The sequence below is a fragment of the Acanthaster planci genome, linkage group LG08 (assembly GCF_054643075.1).
Source record: "Acanthaster planci isolate LZ-2023a linkage group LG08, COTS_SCS, whole genome shotgun sequence".
Lineage (NCBI taxonomy): Eukaryota > Metazoa > Echinodermata > Asteroidea > Valvatida > Acanthasteridae > Acanthaster > Acanthaster planci.
The window spans coordinates 3,694,093-3,712,548 of NC_141784.1; the positions used below are offsets into that span (position 1 = coordinate 3,694,093).

Here is an 18,456-nt window from a genome sequence, read left to right on the forward strand (position 1 = left end):
ATTATTCCCTTCCCCCCCCCAAAAAAAACCCCAGGCTGCTGGCAATGCTGTCAAGCGTGCTTCAGATAGCCTGGTGGCCGCGGCTCAGCAAGCGGCCGAGCAGGAGGATGAGGTGGCTGGGGTGGACCTCAGCAGCAAGATGGTGGGCAACATCCGCATCGAGATCGAGGCCCAGGCCGCCATCTTGAAGAAAGAGAAGGAGTTGGAGGAAGCCCGCCGGAAACTGGAGCAGATCCGTCAGGCCAAATATGCCAACCGACCCCCCGAAGATTCAGACTAGACCAAGATTAGACCAAGAATGGAATAGAAAAATAGGAGAAAACAAAATGTCTGTGCCAGTACGAAAGTTGACGCCTTGAAATGCAAAATCATGTACCGTCGCAAGTGATTCTTTATTTGAAGTTAGCAATGCTTGGAAGTAGTGCACAGACCATGCAGTGATAGTGTTACACGTTCTGCCCCCGTGCAGTTGTAAGTAAGTGACCCAATAATCAGCAGCTTTGATGTAACATAAGGGCATGTGTTGTGACCTTGTTCATGAAGGTTAACATGCGTTGGTGTCCCTGCTTTAACGACCTCCCAACTGGGGCTGAAATATTACTGAATAGCAAGTGGTCTGAAAACAAATTTTACAAGTCAACTTCCTGCAGTAGGGTCTTTCCAAATATAATTATAAGCTCCAAACTTGATAAGCATAGAATAGCTTTAAGAGGGGAAAAAATTATCTGGTGCTAAATGACTGTCGGCTGGAGGGGAGGCCTTTTGCCAACATGTAAATAACATCAGTAAACATTTGTGTTTTAACTGGTTAGTAAACAAACAGAATATGAAGTGTAGGGTATTGTGTAGCACTTGTTACATTAGTGGTGTTGTGTACATAGTATACAAATGTTTTCTTAGTATTTTTTCCTCAAAGATTACCATATTTTATTCATTACTGGTTTTGATATTATACTGGTATTATTTTGTAGGTTACTTCCAGTATTTGGATGCATTATTACTACTTGGAATTATTATCATGTTATTAATTTCGCAGTTTTGTGATTGGTTCATTGGAAATCTTTCAGAGATTTTGACATAAATATCAATTGATGATATGTTAGATTGTCTTCTGTGGGAATACTGCACTGCAAGCAGTCTGTGTGGGAGTATTTTGAGATGAGAATCTTTGGGTGGCTACCATTGTCATAGAGTAAAACAATTGACCCAGTTTTGACATGTTCATTTCTGGAAGAGATTGAATGACAATACTTTTAGCTCATTTCTTTAATGTAATATTAATGAAAGAAGTGTTTAAATAATTTTGTCCTGGTTTTAACTTGATGTTCCTCAAGATTACAACCATTACTCTCACAGACTTTCCGGTGTGTTGGAAATTGATGACAGCAAAAGGTCCACTTCCAACAGTCCACAATTTTTACTAAAAACTTTACGACTCAATGAGGACAGGTGTTGGATTTTCAAAGTCTACAGTCATTTGCTTTATGTAGATTCAGTACTTACATGCAGTTTAATTAGATAGAAGACTAGCGGGAAAAGAATCATAGCTTGGCTTGTTTTCATCTCCACAGAAGGAGCTGTGAGACTTTTTTAGAATCAAGTGGCTGTTTGACAAGGAATATTAGTTTTGAAGATTTAATCATATCTATGGATTCGGAAGAGAATGAAAACGTGATTTAGTAGAATATATTGACCCTCCTGGCTGAGTAGGGGTCTCATATTAGTGTGATTCTCTTGGATTCTTCCAATTGCTCGGATCAGTGGGGCAAGAAGTTGAAATATCTTTACGAAATTGAGGCTTTAACAGATGGTGTTGGTGTTGCATTGTCCCAAATATACGGCAGTCAAAAAGATAACGGTTTTTACCTAAAAGAAACAGATGAACTATTCTGGTCACTGTGAGCTTCCCAGTCGGATGTCCCATTGAAACATTTCTGCGCTGCCCTATTCATGAATCCTTGCCACGTCGTGCAAGGCAGTGTACGAAGAACAAGTTCTATGACGAGGCATTGTATAGCAGGCAATATGCAATGCAGTATGTCAGAACATTTTGGCTGACTTCCCACCTGACCTTTGGAAAAATTATCCAAGACACGGCATAACATATAAATTTAAACTCATTTATCCCAAGGTACACATAGGCCATTGTGCTGTTGCCATGCCAACTGTAGTAGTGGAAGTTGTGTAAGCCGTATAGTGATTTCATAATTTTTGTTAACCTGAGAATACACATCTTCAAAATGACATTTTAAATATGAATGTCTGCTCTGCTCTTAAATTACCATAAATTAGAACTATATTTTTTCTAACGTATTTTAACCAATGTAATGCTTTTTCTAAACATTTTGATGGAGTGAATATTTAAGTGAACGGCGCACTTTTTGTACTCGTCTTGCAATCGAGTGCCTCTTTCTTATGAAAACCAATTCATCTAAAATATTTTGCACATTTTAGGGCACGGTCGTATTTCATGTGTCTTTGTTAAGAATGGCGCATGATTTTGGCATGATGTTTTGATCTAATTTTCAAATGTCAACTATTGGTTGTGTTTTCTTTAAACTGAATTTGACAATCACTTTGTATGGATGAGGGCTTACCCAGATGGAAAGCTTGTACACGGAATCGGCTCATTACTAAACGTTCTGTATCATACTTTTGGACACAAATCTTTTTTACGGCACCGACATAAATATTGAATTAACTAATACACAATTAGCAAAACTGACATAAAGCGCTAGAAATAGTCCTGAGAAAACATTTGTAAGCATATCTTAAGGAAACTAAAAGTGTGTCTGTCGGCTGCAAAAATTGTGTGGATTATCGCACAGGCACTGAGGAAGAACTTTACATAATCAGTGTAGGCACACTCTGTGATTAAACTTAAAAGGGGTCAGTCAGGCTATATTTTCAGTTCTTCCACTTCATACTACTCGTCTTCTGTAAATACCTTGCATGCAGGCATTGCACATGTTGACAATAACCTTTTTGTTATAGAAATGAGCATGAGTTTATCTACTAATCAACGATGCAGAGCTACTGTACACGATTCAATACTCAACTAAGTGAGACTTACTCAACATGATACCTTGCCATTGAAGGGAACTGCATCATTTGATAACCTGTACTCTTAAAGCTGACACTGATTTGGAAAGGAAAGAGAAAGATAATAAAAGGCTTTTTTTTCCTGAAAGTTGTTCCTCTCTTTACAATATTTTGTGTGTTGCGGTTACGTTGTTCTCTCGGTGCAGAGTGACCAAAGTTTGTGTTTAGTTTCATAACTTCCAGGTCACAGCAATAAAAACTGTCATTTGAAATATTACTGTGTTCTGTTTCACATAAATGTACTTGGCGCTGAAAAGCACCACTATTTATGGGAGGGGCTAAGGGGGGGGCCAATCCAAATTGTGTAATCAATTTGACAAATTGATGTAAATCCGAGTCAGGTTGGTGTAGTGCCTCGTTCCCCACCTTCCACCTCTGTGACCCGGGTTTAAATCCCACCTAGGTCAGCATGTGGATTGGGTTTTCAGTCCCCACCTGATTCCCTGGAATATTTTACTGCAGTTTCCCTCCCACCTCTGAAACTAAACATTTCTTCATTGTCTTCTTAACTATCACTTCATCCTGAAATCGGTGCTAAATGGGTTGTTGAATGAACAGATATAAAAATAGTAATACAGGGTTGTTCGGATCTGCCTGAGAACTTGTCAAAAAAGATACCATTGTGCAGCATTTTATATGAACACAATTGAGTAAAGTGCCAAACTATATATATTTACACTGTCTAACTGCCCTAAATATTCCTTTAGTGAAAGGTAACTGGTTGCTGCAATGTATTGGAATATGTTAGCAAAAATAGGGAGTCTGGCGAAGTGGTTCTTTCCTGACCTTCTGTGGTCCTGGTTCGAATCCCGGCTCAGTCCACATGTGGATTGGGTTTTCAGTTCCTGTGACCTGATTCCATGGGTTTCACCCAGAATATTCCTCTGGGGTTTTCCTCCCACCTCTAAAACTGTAAAGTGCTTCTCATTGTCTCCTCTCTACAGGTTTCTTCAGGCTTGCAAGCTACAGCGCCTAGGGCGCTTTTGAGGAATGCTCGGTGTCATTGCCAGAAATGATTGATAATAATAATCATGGTGGGGGGGAGATGAGATTTAAGGGCAAACATTAGTCAGGACCCCAGCATGTTGCCTTTCTGTGGGGGAGGCTTCTCTTTGGGCTGAAAATGATTGGATGATATTCATTTCAGAAAAAAAAAAGATCTCCTTCCAACCCCCTCCCCCAAATGAAAAACATCAACACAGAGACAAGCCAACAGGTGGGAATTCACTTGACAAAGATGGACTGGTATTAGCAAAAAGAGGACACATTGAATGACTGAGATTTATCCATGGCATTGGAGATGCCATCTGAAAGATGATCTAAAAAAAATCCACTTCCATGTTTTCTCACACCACACCATCTTGATAACTTGGTTTCTTCACTCAAAGTGGGTTAAACCATAGGAGTTTGAATGGCCCACCAAGCCACCACAGGATATTTACAGACCAATTAGCAACCCTGGCTGACCAGTGGTAAAGGCACAGACGCTTCCTGCTGCTCGCCCACTGACCAACAGATTTACAACCGCCATAGGACCCCTTTGTGCACAGGGTTGGTTGCCACTAGAGCTCGCAGGCGTTTATCCAGCCTGGACCACTTTTGTTTTTATGACTGCAGCAAGAGCCCTGAACCTTTGATCTCATGATGGTTGTTTGAACTCCTGTACTTGGCAGTGAGTGTCGACTGCCAAGAACAAATGGGTGTTGGTGAATGTGGAATTCTCAAGAAAATGTCAATACTGTTTCAAAACTGCAGATGGACTGGCTGCTACAGAGACTTGCTTTTACACCGACACTAGCACAAACCTATAATTTGGGCACTCAAATCTCTCATTTCAACATACTTGAAAACATTTAATTATGAACTTATGATTATCAATAAATTACAAGAGCTAGAAAATGCTGGTTTACAAAATAACATGACAGCAAGTTCTTTCATCTTGACAAAGAATGATACACGTTTCATCTCTTCCCCCTTTTTCATTTCACATTTAGAATGCTGGTATTCAACTTATTGATAAGCCAATACAAATTGGAAATCCTATACCACACAGTCTGAAGAGAAGTGCCCGAAAACTATTTGCCAACTAAATAGAATTCTTGATCAACCTCTCTCTGCAGGCTTTGATGCATTTGAATACCCCAAACGACTCTAACAGAGAATCCAACAACCCTATTTGAAGTTGTAAGTGCTGACACATGTACATGAGGCTAGTCATCTCAAAGGAAATTAGAACAGATCTCTTAAATTGAATGACTTTTAAAGAATAAATTTGGCTGCAAAACCTGCTATACAAACACATGTAACTTGGCATCAGGGTACAACTGACCACAGGCCATCATATTCTCCCTACAATGGGCGGATCAGGAGCTCCAGAAACTAATGCCTCTTGGATTGAAACTGCCACACTTTTAAAATTTAAGCAAGTATATGGTCAATCCACAATCCAATTCACAGTTTTCCCAGCTGATATTTCCAAAAATAAGCAGGCATATTCAATTTAACATAAATGGAAAAGAGTCATTAAAACTAGATTTTGTGAGCATGTACAATTATCAATTGCAAAAAGGCAGTCATCAGGTCTCGTTACTATGGCAACATAGAAATTAACACAATCAAAAACAAAGCAGAGTTGAATGTTCAATTGAAATCACTTTTATTGTCTTTCATCTGGTTAACCTTCCATAAGTTTACGGATCTAAAAGTCTTTTGTAAATGCCTTCAGCTTTCAATGTTGCCACTTTTGATAAAAATATAACATGTGTAGCACATGTTTATTCATAAATCACCAATAACTCAATATTTACAGCAACAGAAGTTAACTCGTCTATCAAAGAACTACCAACTGTTGACTGCATTTTCTGTCAAAGGTTTTTAGCTCTTTACTTACCACGTGGTACTCTCATTCAGTACTTCTTGGCAGCTTGCCAAAGTGAAATCAAGCACAACATGCATAGTAATAATATAGATCATTGCAATGAGCAACTAAGTTTTTTGATAGGAAGTACAGTGGGTCATTGCAGCTGATATGTTGAATCAAACTCCCCATCTAGTGAATATCGTATCAGTGACCTTGAGAAGGTCTGTCAATATCCAAGCTTCCAGTTCACTGCATACTTCAAAGGCTCCCCATTTACGTATCTCTTGTAGTTCTCTTGCATAACGTCAATAATCTGTTTAGAGAAACAACATTTAAATCCAACTGAAGAGGTAGCCTACGTACGTCCCTGGGCATCTTCACATGATTCTTGCAACCCCAAAAGTCTGTGTCAGGCATGATTCTTGCAACCCCAAAAGTCTGTGTCAGGCATGGTTTTTGCAACCCTAAAAGTCTGTGTGAGGCATGATTCTTGCAACCCTAAAAGTCTGTGTGAGGCATGATTCTTGCAACCCCAAAAGTCTGTGTCAGGCATGGTTCTTGCAACCCCAAAAGTCTGTGTCAGGCATGGTTTTTGCAACCCTAAAAGTCTGTGTGAGGCATGATTCTTGCAACCCTAAAAGTCTGTGTCAGGCATGATTCTTGCAACCCCAAAAGTCTGTGTCAGGCATGGTTCTTGCAACCCCAAAAGTCTGTGTCAGGCATGGTTTTTGCAACCCTAAAAGTCTGTGTGAGGCATGATTCTTGCAACCCTAAAAGTCTGTGTCAGGCATGGTTCTTGCAACCCCAAAAGTCTGTGTCAGGCATGGTTTTTGCAACCCTAAAAGTCTGTGTCAGGCATGGTTCTTGCAACCCCAAAAGTCTGTGTCAGGCATGGTTTTTGCAACCCCAAAAGTCTGTGTCAGGCATGGTTCTTGCAACCCCAAAAGTCTGTGTCAGGCATGGTTCTTGCAACCCCAAAAGTCTGTGTCAGGCATGGTTTTTGCAACCCTAAAAGTCTGTGTCAGGCATGGTTCTTGCAACCCTAAAAGTCTGTGTCAGGCATGATTCTTGCAACCCTAAAAGTCTGTGTCAGGCATGATTCTTGCAAACCCAAAAGTCTGTGTCAGGCATGATTCTTGCAACCCCAAAAGTCTGTGTCGGGCAGTAGAACAAAAGTTGGTACTTTTGTTCCATATTAACTACAATTTTCAAGGGTCATCGTCTAATTAACCCTCTGTAAAAAGACATATTTTCCACTCCTTCAAATCCTTTCAAACCTCTTGGTGAATTTTGAAGGACAGAGCAATTTGGAATAAAGAGCAACTCTCACAAAAGAAACATGGGCAAAAAGAAAGAGTGAGAAATTGACATGAATGAAATGAGAATGAGCTAGCTTTATGACACACCAAGCACATGTGCATTTATGTAATCTGCTCTGGGCGGATTTAAGACACTTGCCAGGTCACACACCCGTATGTACATTAGCCTCCGTTATGCCAGCAGAAAACTTCAAATTTTCATCAATGAAATCTTGGTTCCACCAGAAGTCAGGTGCATTTTACTGGCAAATCAAGTCTAACAAAATGAATGTATATTTCAAAGCAATGTATCTGACAGATGACGTTCTTCTGGAGTAAATGTTTATTCGAAAAGCGAAAACAAGAACATACCGCATTAGGCAAAACCATAGCTGTTGGTGACTCCCCAGTCTAAGGGTGCAATAATCAATATTGTACATCATGTAGCATCTTAAAACCACCCAAATTCAGTGAGTTGATTTGTCGCTATGCGACCCCCCATGTTGAAATAATAGAGACTTTCTATAACGCAGCGTATCAAAAGGGACACTTCCTAAATGGTTACATTTCTTTCTTGTGAACATACTGAATGGTCAGTATGATTGTGGCTACTATATGGGATGAACACAACACCAAAGGATTCTGGGAATGGTGAATATTAGGGGAAACTTAATGAGAGTATTGTTGGTACTTGGTATGTGTCTGGTTTTGTTGACCTGGATGGAATCAAGTGCCCATTTGGAAGTCCATCCACTCTCTGTGTTTACAAGAGATGAGATATTTTACACTTCTTTCGGTGGGGACACACATCACATGTGCGTGCAGTTGCATGCGCACTTCGTGCCAGCCAAGCTGAGCACATGCAACAAATTTCAGTTGGTATGTATGGCCTCCTATCAAAATCATCCCTACAAGTTTCTCTTTTTTTTGATGGAAGAGGTTACTTCTGGCAAATGTGAGTGGAATGGAGTACCTCAACGGTAACATGTGAACTTACTTCCAGGTTCCCAAGTTTTTAAAAAGAAATCCGTTCTGACCAATATGGAAACAAGTATCAAGTTAGCTCAGGATTCAGAGTAGTTTTTCAGTGCTTCGTCCAGTTTATGAAGTCGAGCACTTTTATCTGGGCACACAGTGCTGCTGGGTGCCAAAGTGTTGAGTAACACTTGAGAATGCAGTACTAGTTAGGCCTTGCCTTTGGAGTGGGAGTATCATGCCTTGACGTAATCAAGTGAAGCAAGATCTTGAGGAGTTGAAACTCATACATGTGCACAAATCACCAACTGAACAGCAAGACTATCACATTTCACAAATCTGATTTTGAGAATTTCACAACTTGCCCTTTTGTGCGACTACTATGCCATTTTGAGTCGCGATGTAACAAGAACAGCGGTGTGATTTAGCTTTAATCTTGCAAACCAGCAGACAAAAGATGTTGAAACATTTGGAAATGCCAACAAGTACTAACAACTCACAATGTGTGCGGCTCCCTTCACATGTGATTTAAATATTGATCAGGAATACATAAATACTGATTAGGAATACAAGTGCCGGAGAAGAACAGGCAATTGTCCTAACAAAGAGACTATCTGATGGATGGCTAGTGTCTCAATCTAGTCACCTGTCTTGAGGATTTGAAAAACAGTTTGGGATAGTTTTGCTTCTTCAAATATGAAAAGTTTCATTTTTTATATGAATCTTTAACACTCACGGACCAATCTTTACATTGCCTTCCAAATAATTCTTACAGGGAACATATGGCTTCAAATAAACTGAGGGGTGTCTGTTTTCAAGAAAATTTCCTGAGGGTGGGCAGTCGTTAATCTTGGCTGGAATACAACTGGCAGAATTCAATCCTAGTTGAGACTCCCCTTGCCTTTGACCCTGTACATGTAGACGCAATGATTTCCGACAAATTACATGTCTTGTCTAACAGCCTTGTCGATGAAGCTAGCAACAGATGCAACTCTGCTAGCTGGCGGGGACCCAAGGCACAATCATGTAAGTTATCGACAGCTCAGGGTCGGTAGCCAAGAATTGGCCCTGCACGCACATGACTGATCTCAACTTACCGCACAGGGTTGTGTGTTGGCTGCATAATGTGGTGTAATAGTCACCTGAAAGAAACAAGAAGGGCAAGTCACAATCCTAGTCCCCCAAAAGACTTGAGACGTGGATGTACTGGACACGTAGGATTTGTCTTCATTTTGAACAAACCACACATTCATATTGTAAGTGTTGACAGTAACTATGGATATTGCAGAAGGCCAGTCCTTGATGACACCTCTATTCATACTGATCCTTTCTGTATTGTTGATTATCCAGTGTGTTGTAGCCAAGACCACTTAAGACCTTTACAAGGCCACACAAGACCAGCACAAGACCAACACAAGACCTCCAGTCTGAATTCAAGTCACAAGCTGTTCAAATGAACTGTAATAAATAAAAGCATTCCTTTGTCACTGTTCACCCTGTTACTTGTGACTGGTCTTGTGCATGGTCTTGTGCATGATCTTGCGTCTGGTCTGGTGTCTGGTCTTGTGACTGGTCTTGTGACTGGTCTGGTGTCTGGTCTTGTGCATGGTCTTGTGTCTGGTCTGGTGTCTGGTCTTGTGCATGGTCTCGACTACAACACTGTGATTATCGCTACATTATAAGTATGATTATTAGTTATGTTGGGTTTCACCTAACAGTACATGTGTATACGTTTGAATGTATAAATAGAAATAAACACATGAACAAACAAATGTCTATCTCAAAGAATGTTGAACAACACACAACTGTAACTGATGGCTCAATCAGTGAGAATTCAGCATAATTTTCTTTCCAAAGAAAGGTCGCAGGTAAGCTGACCTCGGCAAGCTCAGTGGTAGACTGGATAAGATGACTACACCAGTAAGCTAAAGGGTCACGGGTTGCAAGTTCTCTGACAAACACTGAGCATACAGTGTTATGAATATGTATATGTTGGTGTAAGGATCAAAACTCATAAACTCTTTTTCCCCCGTTGCTTTCATGTTCATTTTTTAAGGATCAGTACCCTACTGTTTTACCTTGGGTGAAGACCAAAGTTTACTTTCAGGTGGCAAGGGCTCAGTTATGAAGACATCAAGTATCGCATGAGAGATCCATCCCTTGTCCAGGGCATTGAGAATAGAGTCCTCACTGATGACGCTCCCACGCCCAACGTTGATGAAGACAGGTTGCTTAGTGCAGCTTGACAGGACATCGCCGGACAGTAGGTCAATGGTTGCTGATGTCTTGGGCAGCACATTACAGATGTAGTCACAATCGGCCAGGAGTTCGGCCAAGCCGGACAATGGTCTGAGGTGCCAACACATCATAGCACACAAAAATACACAAGTTGTAAGCCTAATCAATTAAAACAACAGAAGCAGGATTTGCCATTCTGCCGAAAACTATGTGAAAATTAAAAAGGTGATACACGCTGCAGTATGGCTTTCTGTGTGATGCCTCACTCAAAGTTAAGAAGACAAAACTTCTCTTGGAATTTCAAGTTTTGTTTATTTATGTTATCTTTAATATGGGCAAAACTCCAATCAGTGCAACGCACTGCTTTCCATGGAGGCCCTCAGTACGAACACAATAGTTTAAAGAACATATATCAAAACACAACCAATTAGAAAGAGAATTATTAATTAGAACACTGAGATACAAACACACAGACAATTAAGCAGGAAATAGGAAATTAAATAAAGACAAGGAAACAGAATCATAAGTCAGAAATTAAAACAATTATTATATGAGTATTACAAATCATCTCACTTTCAAATGTGCTCCTTGACATGCTTTTCTAAAGTCTGAATAATTGGCACGCTTTCAATAGCAGGTGGCAGATCGTTCCATGATTTTTTTCCAACAGATATTTCATATCTTTCTTAATAAACAAGTAAACCAATACGGTGACACAGACTCCAATACTATCACACAGCTGGACATTGTGACTGGAAAGCAGTGTGACATGCTCTGGTCTACCTGTACTCGTCCACATTTTTGGACCTCTCCTCGGGTGATCGGTCTCTTCGTCCCAGTCCCCAAATTCTCATTCCAAAGGCCTTGCAGACACGAGCAACTAGGAGAACAAATGTAGCACCAGTGATCAAGCGTGAACATTCACACTGCGTGATGTCTTTTGACTACAGCACTAAAGCATGCTACAAGCCAGAATACTAGTCATACCCATCAAGTCCTTCAGGTGGGCCCTTGTCTTCAAATGCCCTCCAACATGCCCCAACAGGATTATTTACACAATGAAGAAAAAAAGAAGCTGAATTGACGTGAAATGACACAAGACGAGGTGAGATCGTAGCTGAATCATGAGTGCACACAAGACACTGTGCAGCAAGACAAAAGACGGTGAGAAACGGGAGTCAAAAGAAGGCAAGATGGAGGGAAACAGGAAGGGAAATCTTCACTTATTCATGAGGGCAACACTCCACCGGAGTGAGAGGCCAGATTCCCCCTGCCATTTCCTCCTTCACATTCCAACACCTTTCCCAACTTTTTATCTTTTTAATCCCTTCACCAAAGAATTACTGGTAATCCTAATCAAACATCCAACAAACATGGGGTTTGCCCACTACTACCTTTGAGCACTGAAGCATGAAATTGTAGTTAGCATTCTTGGCTTTGCCATAGTCTTTATTTGCAATTCAAAGTTTGCAGAGAGGTAGACCAAAAGGTAAAACCTGATCTAAGTAGATTCATTACAATGCAAACTCATACATCTTGAGGATGATCACTGATTATAACTTACTCAGAGAGATAATTTTGATCAACAAGGATTAAACCACTAGCCTCTCAAGCTTGTTGACATAAGATAAACAGTGCAAACTAATAAAAAATCCCAGAAGGCAGTGCTTTTTCCAAGTTATTACAGCCTCCTGACTCAGAAACTTTCTAGTGGAGTGGGGACTGCATTTTAAAGGTGCATTCCATCATTTGTCATTTGTACATTACATGTACATGTCTATTCCTTTTAGCCAACACACGCTCAAAATGTAAAGGGTGCCAAGCAATTAACCTGATGAAATTTCAGCTCAGTTAAAATTCCGATAACAACAACTATTCTTGGATCTCGATTTCAACTCAAAGGTTGCCGAGTCATGTTTTGAATTGTGCCCAAATTTACCGTCCATACTTATCCTGCCCGATGCAGGAAGCCAATGTCGTGCACTAACCTGACGAATTATAGTTACCATGGCAACACTTGCATGCGCTTCGCCCAATTAAAAGAAACTACTGAAAGCAATCTCCATCATCACAAATGGCCTTCTTTCTTCAAAATGACGGCTTGCCAGAAAGAATCATTCACAGGGAGTTTAGCTCTGTAGCCACCTTTAAAAGTACGCTTTTCACAGTGTCTTTGTTGGTTTCTTTGAAAATAACTGCAAGTGATGGACTGTGCCGTTAAAATGGAAATAATTTATGTTTTGCAACTGCATGGGTGTAAGTGGGGTGAAATACATGCATGCATTAACCCAATCAATCAGTTAAAATGACCCGAGAAACAACCACACATAGCACGTATATATTGTTCTTGCTATGTACATGTACAACTGGGTACACCAACTGTGCATAATTTCAAGTAGATTTTTACTCACTTTCTTCCCCGATGTCCCCTAGACCTAATATTCCAAGGGTAAGATGTTTCATGAGACGATAGTTTCTCCATTTCCTGTGACAGGAAAAAGGAAATCAACAGTCCAAGCGAATTCTTCAGTTTTTAATTTTGTTCAGGTTTCTGAAATCAGACTGATCAGATCCATACAAACTGACAGTAAAAATAATTTCTTGAAAAAAGCATTATCAATGTTTAATGCTTTGTGAAAGTGTGATGGAGCTGTTTTAACCAAGAACATTTCAAACCAGTTGGGGGTCTAGTCTTCCATTTCTTTCATTAGCGTCCCATGGCCCCCATATATGATGTGTACACGTGTATATTTTCTTTAAACAACTATTTGGAATTTACTTACAAAGTAGGGCTTCCTCATTCATTTTGTGCATACCACACAGAATTTATCTGACGTACCATTCTTTCTTCTCCTGAGCCGCTTTCATTTCATAAAAATGACGCTCATGAGCTACCATCTGGGCTATCACATACTCGGCCATGCTGGCAGTCAGACCCCCACCCAAACGGGTGAACGTGAACGGTGGGGGGAGGTCAGCAGGATTCACTATATCTACCAAGTCATCAATACCTGTAGTAATGCAATCAGTTAAAAAGGGAATTGTAAAAAGTCTTGGCTGGACTATGGGCTATCTGCCTGCAAAGACAAAATTAATATGACGAGTGATTCAACCGTCTTCAGTGTCAAAAACAACATTTTCTAACATTTGACACTGGCGGCCACGACCTGCCTAGCTCACTTTGTTACCCTCGGAAGCAGAAGACAGTCACATCAGGCTTGGGTTTCATTTTCTGATGTTTTTCTCCTTCCATTAAAGCTTGCTCATTGGTAATGCCACTGGCAAATGCCCTATTCTCACCACATAATCACACGAACAGACAAGTGGCACATACCAACAGACCAGTAGCACAATGACATTAGGCTTACGTGATCCATCAAGCTCCTAAAGGAAAGTGCAGATGTAACCAAAGCGTGATGCTATCGTGCTTTTGGCCTCTACGCTGCATCAGGTACAGGAGAAGGGCCAAGGGGAGGTGGAATGCTGAGGGGAAGCACTTGCATCCTGAAAAGATCTCACCTGCCCACGTGCCCTGAACCCATTTGGCTTCAGGTAAATGGCTGAAATAACCACCTATTAAGTCAGGGTCTGCCAATAAAATCTCTGCTTCTTGAAGATCGGCAGTGGCCTCCTCTGTAGTGCAATTACAAAAGGAAAGGGGAAAATGCGTCATACTTTGAATGGGGCATGTATGACAAACTATGTGTTAACATTTATAACTGTAAAGGGGATTTGTGAAAATGTCAACCTGATGGTCCACGATGCTCTAACTTCTAGAATTAAATGGCTATGCATTTTGAAGCCGATTGGCTACCGATTACACAAGTTAAATCAATTTTATGCTAAATATTTAGTTGACCATAAAATGATTAAAAACTGCAGTTTTTGGTTTGCGAATTGCACGCAAAATCTGAACAAATTGCCATTTTTAGTGATAGGCCCATTTCACCTATTGATCAAATGCATTTTGAAAAAGTCTTCTGATTTTCAATAGCGGCCTGTAATCAATTTCCACTCCAATCTCAGTTCATCAGCGTCCCTATTTTGAGCTAAATGTAGCACTCTGCTTCGCTGCATGCTGCAACTACGCACTCACGCGGTGAAACTGCCAGTGGACTATCTGGCCCACCACGCCGCCGGTCCGGATTCCCTGGTCAACTGAGCCTCGGCCCTCAAGGCTCAACCGCCGACCTTTTGTCGCATGGCAATGTCTCTATCTCGCATACATAATTGTGTACCTGGCTTTTCGTGGTCCAAAAGCTTATAAGGGATGTGGCTCAACCGCGACTTCCACAAGTCAAGCAATCTGAGGCTTGATGCGGCATATCTGGTTAAAATCGTCACAACGGGCAACCTGCAGCACCCCACTTCAGAAGCCATTTTCTGCAGCTGATTCGGTCTGTCCTGTGCGCGTGCGCCACCGGCCCGGTCACCAGCAAAGTCACCAGCAACTTTGAAAGCCGGCCGTACACGTACGTACGTACGTTGCACGTAACATGTACCACATCACATGTCACAAGACACGTGAGTCCAGCTTGTAATTATTGTGCATGCACAGAACTAGAATCAGAAAGGGGACTGGTCAATGGCTTTCGTGTTTTGCCACGGTCACATGTCCAGTAAAGCTTATTTCGGCCTGTACATATCGTAAAACTCTTCAAACATGCACATTTAGCGACTGATAACGGGCAGGTGGGAACCACACAGCAAGGAAACGTTCATGTCGTGGGCTTACGTGTGGGTAAGAACTTTTAAGTTGGTCTAATCATGGAGGTAGGAAACCGAGCGCCAACCTCCGTGGTCTCATCATGTCTCTCCATGGAAATCAAGTTGATCAATCAAAACTTTTTCTATCTTCCAAGTCATCATTGGCCTATTTTATAGTGTTAGGTTTGGAGATTCGACCATTTCACATGCAGCCGGCCTTGTCCCTCTACCTTGTACCTGAGTACCTCTCTCATGTTTCTTGCGCGTTTAGCCTATACCGTGATTTTTTTTTTTTTCGAAGAGTGGATGGCGTAGTTTCGTTTCATGTCCTTTATGAATTAACTTAAATCCCTTTTTAATTCGTTTCGGTTTAATGCATTGACAAAGGCCTACATGTACGTGTATGTCTGTGCATGGACCTATAGCTGCATGTTCTGTGGATCTAGGTAGGGTGACGGCGGTAGGAAATCAGACTTTTTATAATTAATAAAATCTTACGGCCCGACTCCCCTGGAAAAATTCCTAGATCCACCCCTGCATTTTCTGGTGTTTTAAGTTGTCATGTAGTGTACTCAATTAAGTGCCCTTGCTTTTCCAGTGATAGTTGGGGCAGAATTGGCGTACACTCGACATTGCTCGAGAGGTTCAAAAACTGCACCCAGTGATCTGATGTTCATTAATTTTGTACACCACAGTTTGGTAGGAGGTTTTAGGGGTCAGTTAACACCTTACACCGAGTCAAATGCTGCCAAACTGGAGAAAGTTCAAAGAAGGGCGAGTAGGATGTGCCTAAAGCAGCATAAAGGGGAGATGCCCTATGAGGAGAGACTTCAAAAACTAAACTGGATGACTTTGCAAGCACGCAGAGACAGAAACATGATCATGTTCACAGTGAAATGTCTGTTTGGCTTGGTAGACTGTCAGTCTGTCAAAGCCAACATAACAGTTAACACTCGGCATCAAGATATTCTCTCGTTTAACCATCAATTTGCCAGGATTCTTGCTTTTAAGAACACACCTAGCCATGTCTTTCCAAGGATTTGGAGTAGTTTGCCATCAAATATTAAGGACTCCCTTCTAATAGGTTCCTTGAATCACTTCAATGCAGCTCTATCCACTCATTTTCACGAAGCCTAAGTGTTGAGTTTCCTCTAGCACATATGTATTGCTCTGTTTTGTTCCCCTTACACTCGGTTCATCCTCAAAGAGTAATTTATTTTGCTACTACTGATTTCTTGTTGTTATGGAGGAGTTTTTGTTTGTTGCTTTTTTTCATTTGTCGTATCATGCATTATGCAACCGTAGCTACCGCTTAATTTGTATTTTCCTGCTTGTCCATTTTGTTCGTGTATTTGTTTCTTTTTAATACTCTGTCTTGATTCTGTGTTTTACTGCCTTTTTATTGCTCTGTTCTTTATGCCATTTTTGCCTTTTCCCCTTGCATATTACTCTTGCTTTCTCCTTGCTCTCCCTGTGTTTATTAGTTTTTGTATAAATGTATTCTTTTTATTCAGAGGTCATGTAGATGCTCTTCTGCTTTTTATGTTATGCTTGCTCTTTTATGCATGTTATTGCTTTTTTATTTGCTCTGCTCTCTAATGCCATTCTTGCTTGTTTATCCGATTTTTTGTTTTGCTTTGATTTATAAATGTGAGAAATCTATTTAGTTTATTTTGTTTGAATTTATGTAATATATTTATATTTCATGTTATTTATTTTGTTGTACTTGTAATATTGTCGCTTAAGATCTTCTTGTGTTTCCCTCCACGTTAGGATTGGCAGGCCCTTGGGTCACAGTGTTTTATTATACTTTTGTCATTCCGGGCCGACTTGGTTGGGGTTATGTCTTGTTTTTGTTTTTTTTTCCTTTTAACTCGTCTTACTTCTTTATCACTTGTTTTTGCTGTCATTGTCTTGTTGAAGGCCGAATAAATAATAATAATAATAATAATAATAATAGTTACTGCTAAGTAACAATCGTCCGATACTGTAATAAAAATTTAATGATAATGTAATACTGAACGATAATGTCTGAATAAAAATTGACTGTATGAAGTATGAAGTGTTTGATCAAGACTAGGAAGCTACTGAAAATGATGTCCTCCAAGATAGCGTACATTTCAAACAAGACCATCACAAGACCAGTCACAATCAGTCACAACGAAATGCTAAGCAGGTTGAACGACGACAGAGGAATGCTTTTGTTGCAGTTTATTTAATTAGCTTGTGGGTTGAATTCAAACTGGAAGTCTTTTGGGGGAGGGGTGTGGTGATGGTCTTGTAGAGTTTTGGGATTGTCTTTAAGAGGTCTTACAACGACGACGTGTATAACACTGCTTGTTCAGTTTTATGTACATCTACATGTATGTATGTGTGCACATGTTCCTACCACTGGGTGGGCATGCGTGATCTTAAGTGACACAGGACAGGATATCGTCAGGATTGTGAAAATGAAAGAGGATACAACCGCGCAAGTACCCTGTTCATGCCTGGTTTTTATATCCGGTAACGACAATAACATGGTGGCCTTGAGCTTCCAGGGTATTCCTTATTTTTGGAAACCCTGTACACAAATGCCTCAATATTTCCCCTGCTAAATTAGACTTTCTAGGAAATGTTTCTTTCACTTTCTGATTGATAGCTAATAAACCACTGTAAGGGAATCTTAGTGATGTCCATACCGGTATATTGTTAAAAGCTCCCTGCCTAATCATGGTCAGTCTATCCGCTTGCTTAAAAAGTTTGAAAATCCTGATGCACTAGCATCCATACTATAGAGTTCAGTGCAACTGGACCTCGTGCATAATATCCACTGATTATCAGATTGTTCAATTACCCAAAATTGAAATATTGGAAATCTTTTATCGACTACTTGTACATTTGTTTTTTTATGGCCCTCATAAAAGCTAAACACAGCACTTGATGCGATATCATGCCTCGGTGAACTTACAGTACAGTATGTATGTGGCACATTATCAGATGGGGGCTTGATCTACATGTGCCAAACATTCACTGTTCACAATCCAAAATGCGTTTATGAGTGTGTTCAAACATTACTTTCCTCAGGCTCAGTTTTTGGTATTGTGGTGTTATCTTTTTGATTTTTACTAAAGCAAATTTACATGTACTTGGATGATTTCAATGCATATGACATCAATGCATATTTAAAAGCAGAATGCATCAGTCAACTGTCCCTTAGAATCAATACAAAATGGTCCCCTTTTCCTGACTAGGTCATGCTTAGAACATAACTATTTCTTTGGGAGGGGGGGAAGC

At 40.4% G+C, this 18,456-nt stretch overlaps 3 protein-coding genes across 17 annotated transcripts in view; 2 read left to right on the top strand and 1 right to left on the bottom strand.

Moving 5' to 3' along the window:
* The window catches only part of LOC110976030 (talin-1-like), an 82,080-nt gene extending 78,890 nt beyond the window's left edge, over nt 1-3,190 (top strand). For all 13 annotated transcript variants that reach the window (XM_087140400.1, XM_087140401.1, XM_087140402.1 and 10 more), the window contains one exon: nt 35-3,190. In XM_087140400.1, the coding sequence (XP_086996526.1) occupies nt 35-280 (246 nt within the window). In that variant the 3' untranslated portion in view covers nt 281-3,190. The remainder of the gene's footprint in view (nt 1-34) is intronic.
* A 1,739-nt stretch (nt 3,191-4,929) lies between these two features.
* LOC110976008 (uncharacterized) lies at nt 4,930-14,917 on the bottom strand. 3 transcript variants are annotated; one of them, XM_087140412.1, is made up of 9 exons: nt 14,712-14,915; nt 13,993-14,106; nt 13,313-13,484; nt 12,885-12,958; nt 11,257-11,353; nt 10,314-10,584; nt 9,333-9,377; nt 7,633-7,671; nt 4,930-6,275 (listed from the first exon to the last, which is right to left on the bottom strand). In XM_087140412.1, exons 1-9 carry the CDS (start codon nt 14,851-14,853, stop codon nt 6,189-6,191), a joined length of 1,041 nt encoding a protein of 346 aa, XP_086996538.1. In that variant the 5' UTR covers nt 14,854-14,915; the 3' UTR covers nt 4,930-6,188. The 3 variants fall into 3 exon arrangements, with proteins under 3 accessions (XP_086996538.1, XP_022084604.2, XP_086996539.1); XM_022228912.2 differs by lacking the exon at nt 7,633-7,671 and having other exon boundaries at nt 14,712-14,913; XM_087140413.1 differs by lacking the exons at nt 4,930-6,275; nt 7,633-7,671 and adding an exon at nt 7,678-8,017 and having other exon boundaries at nt 14,712-14,917.
* A 102-nt stretch (nt 14,918-15,019) lies between these two features.
* Nucleotides 15,020-18,456, top strand: part of LOC110976006 (transient receptor potential cation channel subfamily M member 5-like) — a 29,778-nt gene continuing 26,341 nt past the window's right edge. Inside the window, exon 1 of the mRNA XM_087140410.1 lies at nt 15,020-15,214. The gene's annotated coding sequence lies outside the window, so the exon portion shown is untranslated. The remainder of the gene's footprint in view (nt 15,215-18,456) is intronic.

Coding starts and splice junctions, on each gene's coding strand:
- LOC110976008 (XM_087140412.1), bottom strand. CDS start 14,853: ATGGCTTCTGAAGTGGGGTGCTGCAGGTTGCCCGTTGTGACGATTTTA. Junction 13,485..13,992: donor GGTTCAGGGCACGTGGGCAG/GTGAGATCTTTT, acceptor GCATTACTACAG/GTATTGATGACTTGGTAGAT. Junction 6,276..7,632: donor CTATGGTTTTGCCTAATGCG/GTATGTTCTTGT, acceptor TTCTCTAAACAG/ATTATTGACGTTATGCAAGA.